A 13,545-nucleotide genomic window follows, 5' to 3' on the forward strand; every position below is an offset into this window, starting at 1 on the left:
AGTGGATATAAAGCTTCTGTTAAGAAGAACAGCGTTAGAGATCTGCCGTACAACACTGTACCTACACTCAATAATAATGGATGGTAAATTTAAAAATTTAACGGGGTAGGCCTCATGATAAATGTTCTTATCACAATATTAAAAAGTGAGAAAATTAAAAAATGACTCCTGAAAATCATAATATTATTTAAAAAAAAAACACGTTTCCACAAACATCATTATTACTTTACAATCAAGTCAGAAACCATCCTTGAAACAAATTTATATTGAGGAATTATTAAGGGGAAAATAGAGATGGTTGTATAGTATGCTTCCCAAATTTAATTAAGTTATATAACAGGAAGATGGAAACAGAATTCAGAAAGCATATCTACCAGCTGGTTCTCCTTTAAGAATGAACATATGAAAAGATAATATTCAGTAAAACTTGAGGACTTAAGTCAATATTTTTTCTCAGATATTTTGGTAATTATTTTATACCTCTTGGTTGTAATATTCAGAATAAATCCAAAATGAAAAAACACATTTTTTCCTCTAATATTAGGTCAATAAATAATCGTGATGTTAACATAACTTAAACTGTCATAGTAATATCAACAAACGTTTTAAAAATCCTTTTACTTAAAATGCATGTAACAGCATTTTGAACCGCAGTTGTTTTTTGTTTTAAACAATTGTATAAACTCTAAAATACATTCCTACATCATTTGTGCTTTAAACATGATTTATACTATTTGAAAAAAAATTCTGACTGAGGGTTTTCTAAAATTCCTTTCTCATTTAAAAAATGCATGTTATTCTAAAGTACAATTAAGTAAAGAAAAGATAAATGCATACCAAAAAAGAGATAAATTAAGTGAACCATTATGACGTGGTCTTTTCAAAGTAGAAGTGGGGATTAGAAGTCTCGAGCTATCTGCAGAGCTGTATGTGAGAAATAATACTTCTCTGACATTTCCATCTAATTTAGAATAGCTGTCATTCTAGATAACTAAATCTTTCCAGTGATTCTATAAACATAAACATGCTGGGGATAAGCTCCATATTGTCAGCATGGTTACATCCTTATGACATAGTCCATTGTTTCTCAAACTAAAATTCTTAGTGAAATGTTAAGTTTCAATGAAGGATGAAAATGCTAACACATCACTGCAAATAAATAATGGTTATTACAGCATATGTGGCTCTGGTGAATAGCAGAATTTATCACAATTAAATTAGGAATTAAATATGAGCTTAGGAAAATAATTTGATTATTAGGTTGGATACATACTGTACCAGGCCGCGGATAAGGAATTCTCCCATCATACTGCACCCAACGATGGTCTGCACTTTCCTTATGAGCATATGGACCGTTAAAAACTGCTCTGATGTCAGCCATGCTATACACACAAACAGCAGAGCCTTTGAAGATGGAGCTGAAAAAAAAAGCAACGTCATTCAGTCATTCACTGATGAATTCAATAAACATTGACTGAGCACATACTATCAGTAGGTGCTGTGGACAAAATTTATTTAGCACATTAAATTTGATGAGTACTGTAGACACAATGTGCCTATGTCCTCAAGTGGCTTATAGCCAAGCAATTCTAAACAAGGTGTAATAATAACTTCATTGCCAGTAAATATGGTAAGCAATGTGGAATATGCATGGGTACCCAGTATTGGACTGCCAACTAAGTTTTCAGGGAGGAGGTGTCATCTAAATTGACACCTGATAGATAAACAGAAATTATCTAAAACAAACCCTGGAGGATAAAGAGGAATATATGCATGAAAGATTGTTATATTTTTCTATATGTTCTTCTATTTTATTTAAAGTTATCATAGCGTAGTGCATTTCAAAGAGCTTACAAAATAAAAGTGATATTATTTACCTTTTTTAAAATAATTATTTAAATATTTTAATAATAATCCTCTCATTTTTTTCTTACAATGAAATGAATATCCATAAATTTAGTTTGCTAAAATTACTTATATGATTTTTATTAAATTGATTTTAAAATGTGTGAAACAATCTTTTCTTTTGGTCCTCCTTAAATTTATGAGTTTATGTATTACAGCAGCTCATCTGATACTGAAAGTAATTATAATTACATGAGATTAGAGAAAGTATTAAGAGGCAAAAAAGTCCATAGGAATTTTTTCAAATTTTGCAAACGAACAAAATGAACACTAATCAGATGTCTTTTATTTTGCTTTATTTCTAGAAATTAAAAGATACTTTGAGTTGAAAACTTTTAATCATTCCCATTTTCAAAAATGAGATCACCCTTTATGATCTAAGAAATATATTAAGCAACTTAGCATTAACAAGCTAATGATTCTCTAGCATGGTAACTCAATTATTAATATTCTTGGAGTGACATTAATGGGAACCTTTAGAGAGGTAACAGTAAATAGGTAGGTGGGAGAAAAGTAGCTGCTGAGAGTGGAGGTGGTGTTGCCACAAAAATCACAGAATCTGCCTAGGATATTTTAAAGGTATGATGCCTCATGGTTAATGGCATTGCCATTATTGCAGGTTAATTATGTCTTCTTGCTGGACAAAGGATGTGATATACATTCCAATGTCACCTTGGTCTTTAGGATGGCATTAAAAACAAAACAATAAAGTATAAGAAGAACAAAGAGCTAACTTGTAACTTCAAACTCTGGGTGGGCAGAAACTTAATAGGAGAAAAAAATGAACTATCTTGGGGCTATATTTTCCTGGCACATATCCGTGCCTTGTGTGTGGAGCACAGTGACTTCAAAGAAAGTGCTGCAATTGGAAAGGTGCCAATGGAACTGGGATTGAGATACTTGACTAGAGGCACTTCTTATACCTTTTTATATTAGGACATAAATTAACAGAAAAATTGAGTCTAAAATAGCAGCTTCCTAGGATATCGTCTTTATTCTCATATTTAAACATTCACATTCTATATCTTATAATTAACCAAATAGTGTTTTGTTTTCTGATATACTCTGAACCAGCAGTGCATTTCAGTTTATGAATAAGGTATTGTGAACTAAATGAGGATTGTGCCACAGAAAAAAAATTATATTGTACATATAAATAGATTAAAAATTTATTCACTAGGAGGCAGTAAGACCTTTTCTTCAGTACCAATATCAGTATCTTCAATTCCTTTTATACTGATGTCAATATACATTGATAACGATTGAGAGCAAAACTGTGGAAAATATGAAAACTATTTCCAGCAATGTAGGCAGTGATAGGGAACAGGAGTAAGGATGTGCTTTGAACACAGTCAAATTTAAGTTACTGAATTCAATAAAATTAAGGCGGGGGGCCTACATATTATTTGAGAAAGTTTCATAGATGCTAGTACAACCTTTTTTTTTTTTTTTTTTTTTTTTTTGAGACAGAATTTCCTTTTGTTGCCCAGGCTGGAGTGCAATGGTGCAATCTTGGCTCACTGCAACCTCCGCCTCTCAAGTTCAAGTGATTCTCCCGCCTCAGCCTCCTGAGTAGCTAGGATTACAGGCACCCACCACCATACCTGACTAATTTTTTGTATTTTTAGTAGAGATGGGGTTTCACCATGTTGGGGAGGCTGGTCTCAAACTCCTGACCTCAGATGATCCACCTGCCTTGGTCTCCCAAAGTGTTGGGATTACAGGCGTGAGCCATCACGCCCAGCAATGCTAGTACAGCTTTTAAGGAAGTCAGAAGGTCTCAATGATAAGTACAGGAGAGCATTATGCAAAAGAAGACAAAATACAGGAGTAGAAAATATGAAATTATCTTCATTTTCAATTTTTTTTTTTTTTACTACTAATAGGCTGCTTCTCTTTGAGCAAGTAATGTAAACATTCTTTGCCTAAATTAGTAAAGCGGTGAAATACTCACAACAGCCACACCTATCTTTGTAGGGTAACTGGGAAATGATAATAGGATAGCATGTGATGATGTTTTAAAACTTAAGAGTGTCCCATCTCATGATTATAGCCTTAAAAATGAACTTAACCATTTACCCACGTATTTCCTTAGTACTATCACTATGACACCTATCTTGGAATTACTATGATTAATATATGCAAACACCATTTTTTTTTTTGGTGACAGGGTCTCTCTGTGTCACCCAGGCTGGAGTACAGTGGTATCATCATGGCTTACTGCAGCCTCTGCCTCCCAAGCTCAAACAATCCTCTGACCTCAGCCTTCTGAGTAGCTGGGACTACAGACATGTGCCTCCACGCCCAGCTAAATTTTTTTATTTTTATTTTTGCAGAGACTGGGTCTCACTGTGTTGTCCAGGCTGGTCTTGAACTCCTGAGTTCAAGTCATCCCCCCCTTGGACTCCCAAAGTGTTGGTATTATAGGAGTGAGCTGCTGAGCCCAGTCTGCATATGCCTTTTGTACACAGAAAATTTATTTTGGGACTTTATCTCACAGATATCTTTGTTCCTATGGGGAATGGCATTTGAAGAAGATTAGTCACTGAAGCATTATATGCAACAGTAGGAGTCTGGAAATAACAGAAATGTCCACGTTCAGATGACTGGTTAAATGACTTGTGGTAATTATTATAGTGAATGCTATGCTGGCGTAAAAAGAAAAAATATAATTTTACATTGATATTAAATGATTTTAAAGAACATTAAGTAAAATGGTAAAATGAAAAAAAAAGCTTACGACATGCTACTACAAAGGCAGGGACAAAAAGATCCTATAACTATATTGGCTTGCATACATATACAATTCTCTAGAAGCATTAAAAGCATTTTGTTGAACATACCTGGTTGTAGTAAAGACTCCGTATACTACAGGATTTCTTTCATCTCTTGTGGGGAGTAAATATATATCTTCTATTAAAGGGGAAAAATAAATATTTACTCTTATTTTTCAGTATTACATTTGCTTTTTTGTTAATAACACAACTGAAACTCTCAAAATCTAAACAGTTTATAAGACTAAAATAACAGAGGCACTATATTATGCCTTGAGAAATCAAATATAAGATTGTTTTTTTCTCACTGACTATGTAGAGTATGGTACAACTGATAATCTCTAAGGCAGTTTCCAATTAGAAATCTTTGATTTCATAGAAAATGCAAACCAAAAAATAGTAATTTTTACCCTCTAATGTAAAAAAGTTCTGTCCTGTAATTGTGTCAAGTTAGTAATTAATTTACCTTTTTTTTCTTTTTTGATGGAGTCTTGCTCTGTCACCCAGGCTAGAAAGCAGTGGCACAATCTCTCCTCACTGCAACCTCTCACTCCTGGATTCAAGCAATTCTGCTACCTCAGCCTCCCAAGTATCTGGGATTATAGGTGCCCACCACCAGCCCGGCTACTCTTTGTATTTTTAGTTAAGAGACAGGTTGAACTCCTGACCTCAAGTGATCCGCCCACCTCCGCCTCCCAAAGTGCTGGGATTACAGGCGTGAGCCACCACGCCCAGTCTCATTTACCTACTTGGTAACCGTAAGGAAATAGTTACCCTAAAATCAGTGCAGTATTGACAGTAAGTTATGTGCGAATAATATTCTTTAAAAGATTAAGATGTGAATGTGCTTACATACAATATGAGAGGTCATCCATGATTACTCAATATATACTTTAAGCTTGTAAAATACACAATACTGATGCAATAATTTAATGATATAGATTATCATGTATACATTACATGGCAAAAACAAGAACAAGTTCAAGAAGCTAAAAGCTAATGATGCTAACATTATACACAACCAAAAAAGAAAAAAAATCATTCTAAGACTTGGAAGGAGTTTTTGAGGGAGTGAAGAGGAGAAGTGAAATAGAAGAAGCTGTCTACTGCTTGTGCTTATTCTTTTCATCAACAAGTCGGAGGGACAGTGTTCACCAAATCTCCTGTACTTGCCAGCAGAGGGCATCTGTGGAACAAGGAATCCAACTTTTCCTACCTATAGAAGGTGGCTGCTTTCAAAATGAAAGACTGCACGGAGAATGGATGAACTTTGTAGTTTCAGAGCTCATACCTTTCTGTGTCTTGCTGGAGTTTTGTTTCCTTCACTTACTTTGAGGACTCTTACAAAGAGAAGAGTTACTGCATTACTACGTGTGCCCAGACCTAAAGCACTTCTGTGTACTTTGCGTGTGAATTTCAGTAAGAACCATTCCTGTAAGGTTTGCTCAGCTATAATTAATCAGGCCAAATTGGAGCCAAAGGGAAACAAATGCCAAGTTACTTAATTAGGCAGTAAGGCTTTTCCAAGAAAGAAGGAAAGAAGGAACTTACGAAGCTCATCAAAGTAAGTATCTGCCCCATCACTTCCAGGAATTGAGCAAATCAATCTGGCCTTAAGAAAAGTCGTCCACTTGTTTATCAGGCTGCGTTGTCCTCCTACATCATTCTGACATGGAAAAAAAAAAAGATAAATATTTACCAACACAATTCTTTCACTCACCAAAACTGGTAGCTATTACAGGTATTACAGTGTTTTATTGATGCCATTGTTTACAAAGACACAGGATCCAGATATTGAGTCCTTGAATTTTAAAATAAGGGAAAAGATAGTATATGCCTTCAATCTTAAATGTTTTTCTCATAGTTAAATAAATTCAATACAAGCAATTCAGCTCTACTGGATGAGTAGATGCATACAAGGTAATAATCCCACCTGCCAATTTTTTTGCTTCATAACCTGCAAGAGACTATTTTTTTAAGTCTCTATTTTCTCATTGATAAAAATGATAAATCTCTTGAAATATGGTTAGTTATTTTTGTTGTTGTTTTTCAGAGATGAAGTCTTTCTATGTTGTCCAAGCTGGAGTGCAGTAATTATTCACAGGTAAGATCATAGCCTCAGACCCCTGGGCTCAAGTAATCCTCCCACATTAGCCTCCTGAGTAGCTGATACTACAGGTGCATACAACTGCACCCAGCTGAAATATGGTTAGTTTGATGAGTAAATGGGGAAAAAAAGTCTATCAAATGCTTAGCATAGTTCCAGGCAACTTGAGTTCAATGAATGCTAGTACTGGCTTGTATAGTATTTATAGGATTAAAAACAGTATTTGTAGCCTTTAGCAATATGTGTCTTTATAGGCTTAAAAGTCTTTTTCAAATTGAATGTCTTACAGATTAAACATCAATGCAACATAAACATATGCTTAATAATACATATATAAAAACCATCCTTTTGCCTATAATCACAGCGATTTGGGAGGCTGAGGCAGGAGGATCAGTTGAATCCAGTAGTTCAAGACCAGTATGGTCAACATAGTGAGATCTCATCTCTACAAAAATTAGACATGTGTGGTGGTGTGTGCCTGTAATTCCCGCTATTCAGAAGGCTGAAGGAGAAAGATCGCTTAAGCCCAGGGGTTCGAGGCTGCAGTGTGACATGTTTGTGCCACTGATTCTAGTCTGGGTAACAGAGCAAGATCCTGTCTCAAAAGCAAACAAAACCAAAACCAAAGCAAATCTTTTAAATAATATTTATCTATATTTTCCATACTTTATTTTACTCTGAAATGGTTCATTAAAATGTTCTTTAAGTATTTAGCAAAACATAAACACTTAAATCAATTACACAATAAAAAAGATTACAGGCCAGGTGTGGTGGCTCACGCCTGTAATCCCAGCACTTTGGGAGGTCAAGGTGGGTGGATCACGAGGTCAGGAGATCGAGACCATCCTGGCTAACATGGTGAAACCCTGTCTCTACTAAAATACAAAAAATTAGCCGGGCGTGGTGGCGGGCGCCTGTAGTCCCAGCTACTCGGGAGGCTGAGGCAGGAGAATGGCGTGAACCGTGGAGGTGGAGCTTACAGTGAGCCGAGATCGCGCCACTGCACTCCAATCTGGGAGACACAGCGAGGCTCTGTCTCAAAAAAAAAAAAAAAAAAAAAAAATCACAGTATTCAATAATTCAGCATAAAATTTATATTCTCATTTTAAATTAATATATACCTGTTGATATGGTTTGGCTCTGTGTCCCCACCCAACTCTCATTTTGTAGCTCCCATAATTCCCACATGTTGTGGGAAGGACTCTGTGGTTGATGATGGAATTATGGAGGCGGGTCTTTCCCATGCTGTCCTCCTGATAGTGAATGGGTCTCAGGAGATCTGATGGTTTTAAAAACAGGAGTTGCCCTGCATAAGCTTTCTTTGCCTGCTGCCATCCAGGTAAGATGTGACTTGCTCCTCATTGCCTTCTGCTATGAATGTGAGGCCTCCACAGGCATCTGAAACTGTGAGTCCAAGTAAACCTATTTATTTTATAAATTTCCCAGTTTCCAGTATGTCTTTATCAGAAGCATGAAAACAGACTAATACACCTGTGAACACTGAATAAGTATGATTTTTCGTTCATTTGACTCAACTAGCTGTGCTGTGCTTATGATAAAACTAATTTATTTAAATTACTACTGGAGCCTATCTTTTCCAATAATTTATTTACATTTAAGTATAAATTACATAAAATCATTTATCCTTGAATCAATCTATGTTCTGTAAAGTTAATGAGAAGTTAACTGTTAAGTTTCAAGTCTGAATATCTAGACACTTTCTTCTTTTATCTCTGAAATTAAACTAAATTAGAGAAAGGCATTTAAATGATTACAACAAACAGGAGAATTTGAAATCATATAAATACTATGCTTGAAGAAAGGGGGAAGGGAAGAAGGGAAGGAAAGGAAACCAGGACCAGAGGTATCTTTATAGCCTTTGGCACCTAACACCAAGGGCATCTATGGTATGTGACACTCAGAGTGAATCATTTTTTACAATCCTTTCCCACTAAACAAAAGATACATTTTCAATAATAGTTCTGTAAAACTCAGGAACAATTATTATTTTCTTTATTTGCTCCTTAGTTTATACCACACAATTTTAAAATAATAGCTTTGAAATTTAAAAGCAACAACACTCAATAAAATATTTCATGTACGAACTAAAAATTGGCACTTAAGGAACAAACTATCACACCTCATAGTTTGCACTATGTTTCACTGTTTTAAATTTTAAATGATTCCAAATCATTATGAACTTACTCTTGGAACATGTGTGTAACTGAGTACATGTGTGCTGGCGGCTGACTATCCTCACAAATATCCATATATACACATATACATATACATAATAGATACACAGTAGTAAACAACAATTTAAAATCTAGACCGAAAAGACTCTTCTATGATTAGCATATTGTCACTGATACTGTTTACAATTACTGGCATGAGGTGATAATAAAAAGCACAATAATTTTTAGTTGGTTTTGAATAATTTTTAATTCTTGCTAGACAATGCACTCCCTAAAATTCCCTCCACTCAACTCCCGATATGTCACTAAATCCCTATCGCTGTTGAATGAAGACATGGTTAGTAGTTAATACATAACTAAGAATAAAAGACAAAATTGAAACAAATTTTCAGAATGGTATAGACTAAGGGCCAAGGAGTTTGAGTTTCCTCTAAAATTTCGTTATAGTGGGAAAATGGCAAAAGCTTCACTGAAGAGTTGGATTTAATGCTAACTTTTTACAATAATAGATGGGACCAAACTACATACGGAGAAATTGGTTCGGGAAATACACTCAGTGCTGGAAACTAGGGAAAAGGACAATGAGTGGAACAATCCAGCACATCTAGGGAGAATCAGGATAAACTGTGTTTAGTTGAAGACTGAGATCAATTAAAATAGTGAAGGAAAAAGTTATAAAAGTAAATTGGGGTAAGATCAAGGAAAGCTTTAATGCCAGGCCAGAGTGTCTGTATGTTATTAAGTTCACATGAAGAACTACTAAAAAATTTAGTAATTGGCAAGGAAGTTAAATAATCAGTTTCCTTTTAAGAAAATGCATAATATATTCTATATAGTGACTCTCTTATAAAAAATATGTCAGTAATTGCTCTTACATTTATATTTTATATACAATACCTTTATTATGAGTATCTTTGTTAAAAAATAAAGTATATTTCAGTTATTGGATGATTGCAGATGTCTGCATATGCAGACAGATTTATCTAGATATGACTTGTTTTTAATGCCAATATCCTCAGATCATTTATGAAAAGATGTCTATACATTAATAAGAATGAGCAAAAATATTGAATCTTTCTCCTAATGTAACAATGAGTTCTGTGTTCACATATAGTAGGATTCCAGTGAGAAGATGTATATCTGGAATTATCAGAAACTAAGATAATTTTAAATAAATTTTAAAATATAAGATATTTCCTCATCTATTTCATGACCCTTGACTTAGATCTTTTAAAGTAATATATCTAATCTTTACATTTTCATCAGCTTTCTAGTTGTGCTAAGAAGAGCACTGGTAAAAACAATTTTATTTTAATGCATTATTATATATTGATAGTATTTATTAAATTTTCTTTGCCTACATTTGTATGTTTTGAGAGGGTCAGCAGTGAATACTGAAAATAGTGTTGATTCAATAAATATAAACAAAGATATCAGTGATCATGAATATAATGCCAGAGACTAAAGTTTGGCTTACCCAACTCAGAATATGTGCTGAAATTATTTTGTTAAGTGAATACATATATAAGCAGAATATCAGCTTAATGACATTCCTTTAACAGGCATACACAGTATTACTTCATAAAAATGAACAATTGTATCCTCTTTTAAACATTTTACTAAGTAAAAGTGACAATAAATGTTCATTTTCAAACATTTCCTCCCTTTCTATTTATAATTATCACTGATATTTAAGGTAACCATGAGAACATTCTAACTAGTAGAATAATCCTATCTAGATTTGAAGGACAGAGAAGGGATTTATACTGTACCCGCATTTCTTTTAACCTGATTAAAAAAAAAATGAAATTTTTCGAACGAAATAATCTTGCCTAATCATCCTACAGCCTTCTCTAGCCCCTCAGAAATAACAAGATAAAAAACCAAGACAAAACAAAACAAAAAAAATCCAAGCCAAAGATGAAAGCCACCTGCTGTCAGAAGGGAAACAAATACAGTTCCCGAGGTAATAGCACTCAGGAATGGATTATAAGCATTTAATGACTGGATAGTAACTCTTACAGACATCCAGAAGCATGACCTGAGATGGCAAAGTTCAACTCACAAGGAGTTGTATTTCTCCTGCAGGGAAATGTCAGTTGGGTGGATTTTGTTGACCAGTTTCTCAGTCCCTGGATTTGTTTGCATATCCACACAATCTCCTCTAAGAACTTTAAGCCCAGGAGAGGGCTGAAAGGGAGGTAACCACTTTTGTACTAAATTGTCACCTCCTTGCTTTTTTTTGTGAAGTTCTAAAGAATACAACCATCTCACTAACACAATAGATTTATTATTAAGATGTCAAAATCAGCAGTTCTTAGTCACCAGTCACTTCTGTGAGTCTCTACACTGTTTATCATTCACTTTTTGTAGTCAGGTTTCCCAAAGCCTTGACACCCTCTACTCAAAGATGCAGATGAAAGTAACAAAGAAATTATATGTAAACAAACCTGATCACATGAGTTCAATTTGGGTGGTAAGTAGAGAGGCTGCCTGTTTTCTTTTTCCTGTACCTTTCTATGTGTTTGTAATATTTCTTAATTTAAAATGATTAATTAAAAAAAGAAAAAAAAACAATTTGCAATACTTCAGCAGCTTTAAAATATAGTACATCTGAGTCGTTTGATTGTATGATGGCTGCATGTTACGAATTACTAAGATCTTCTAATCATAGCATCTACTAATAGGTAGATCAGACTTAAAGCAGGGTAATACGGCATTACATTTTCCTTCTACTGTCCCAGAAAAACTCAAACTCTTATAAATCTTACATAGACATGTAAAGTAGCTAGCAGCTGTCACACCTGAACTTTTATTGAGTGTGCCTTTTGACCTTTGGGTCACTATGCTGGGTTCCTCTGTTAAACATGATTTTATCTGTATATACCATCCTCTTCAAGGATCCCTCAGTACTTTATAAACGTTGTCATTTTAACCTATATATTAGATAACAGTGGCTTTTGGAAAATGTAATAATTGACTTTCAGCTCCTATGCTCTTAAATCCTGAAGATTTTATAAAATCAGTTTACAAGATATTTGAAAACAAGTGTTTTGTTAAGCTACTAATTTGTATGCAGAGATTTGTAACCCTATTAATGAGTTTAAGTTGAAGGACACTATTTTCAAATCAATAGAAACTGGATAATGACAAAGTTTAAGAACTTTAAAAAAATAGTTGATGCTGGAGTTAGAGGTTATAAATTATTCTTTGCTTAACATTTAGTTATTTTGCCTAATACTGCTCTTCTGCATCTTTGTGCAAGCAAGAAAATGAAATTCTCAGACTCTGAAAACCATGATATACACATCCTTTGCGTGCCCCACTCCCTATTCTACCCATTAGTAACACTTATGCTTATAGATTTTAGTTTGAATTAATACTACTCACCTTCTTTTGGAGCGTGATATAAATACTATAGTATTACAAATTAATAAAAACCTATTCCATTACCCAAACTAACACGGAGGCAAACACACAGGCTTCCTGTTGGCCATTTTTACAAATTCAACAAATAAGATTAGATAAATTTAATACTTTTATCTTTTTGATTTAATTCCTGTTATATTTCAATCCATCATTCATATTATTTGCTTGATTTGTCATTCATAATAGATCCCACAGCAACTGTCCAATCTACATCTATCTGTGTTGTCTCAATATTCACTGGGTTATTTCTAGAGACAGATTTTAGAATCTTTCTTTGAAAACTTAGTACAAATGATCTGCATGGGGCTGTATAAATAAATAATAATGATAAGGATAATCCAAACTCAGGGTGGCCTATTCAGAAGGTTGAAACTATGACCATGACATGGTAGAAACAAAAAGTGAAACCTGGCATAAGCCCCAAGGACACTCATTAGAAGTGTATGCCATATGTTGACTTATATTACTATATTGTGAAGAAGATCTTAAATGAGTATATTTCAATACATTAAGTGAACTAATGGAAGATAGTGAAGTTATGCTCATTAAATCAAATGAAACAAATTATGTTGAAATTCACTTTTTAGCCTGTGGGTCTTCTTTTGCAATAGCTGCAATGCTATAACTATGTTTCATGTACTTGGTTCATTGGGATTAAAAAAAAAGGGTCTGACCACTAAAAAATAAAGGCAAAAATAATAATATGAATTTAAAAAATAAGGTTGTGAGTTTTCACCTAACCATATTTGGCCGCCAACTCATGTAAGTTAAGTTGTAGAAACAAATGTAGAAACAACTGTGTAACATAGAACATGTAGAAATATAACATGTAGAAACAAATATCTCTTCACTTACTTTCTTTGGCAACTGAAATTATAAGCATTTTTTAATATAAAGAGAAATTTATGGATAGCATTTCTCTTGACTAGAGGAAGATCTATTGGCACTTGCCCTTTACTGTTTTCAAAGGTTTTTGTCCCATTTCTGATACTTAGGAATCCCCCCAAAATTCTTGACATATAATAACATAGATTCTTTTACCTCACCTACTAATAATCTTGAAATACCTTAGAGGAAATAAAAATATACAAACTCAAACATGTAAGGAAAAGGATAGACAAGAAAGAAAAAAAAA

The 13,545-nt window shown here is 34.0% G+C and overlaps 1 protein-coding gene across 1 annotated transcript in view; it reads right to left on the reverse strand.

Annotated features, from left to right (window-relative positions):
• The window catches only part of SEMA3D (semaphorin 3D), a gene marked incomplete at its 5' end in the record, with an annotated part of 86,507 nt that overhangs the window by 37,384 nt on the left and 35,578 nt on the right, over positions 1 to 13,545 (reverse strand). The window contains 3 exons of the mRNA XM_017895859.1: positions 1,274 to 1,418; positions 4,749 to 4,818; positions 6,231 to 6,345. Of these exons, the coding sequence (XP_017751348.1) occupies positions 1,274 to 1,418; positions 4,749 to 4,818; positions 6,231 to 6,345 (330 nt within the window). The remainder of the gene's footprint in view (positions 1 to 1,273; positions 1,419 to 4,748; positions 4,819 to 6,230; positions 6,346 to 13,545) is intronic.

Source organism: Rhinopithecus bieti, unplaced genomic scaffold (genome assembly GCF_001698545.2).
Source record: "Rhinopithecus bieti isolate Rb0 unplaced genomic scaffold, ASM169854v2 scaffold_27206, whole genome shotgun sequence".
Taxonomy (NCBI): Eukaryota; Metazoa; Chordata; class Mammalia; order Primates; family Cercopithecidae; genus Rhinopithecus; species Rhinopithecus bieti.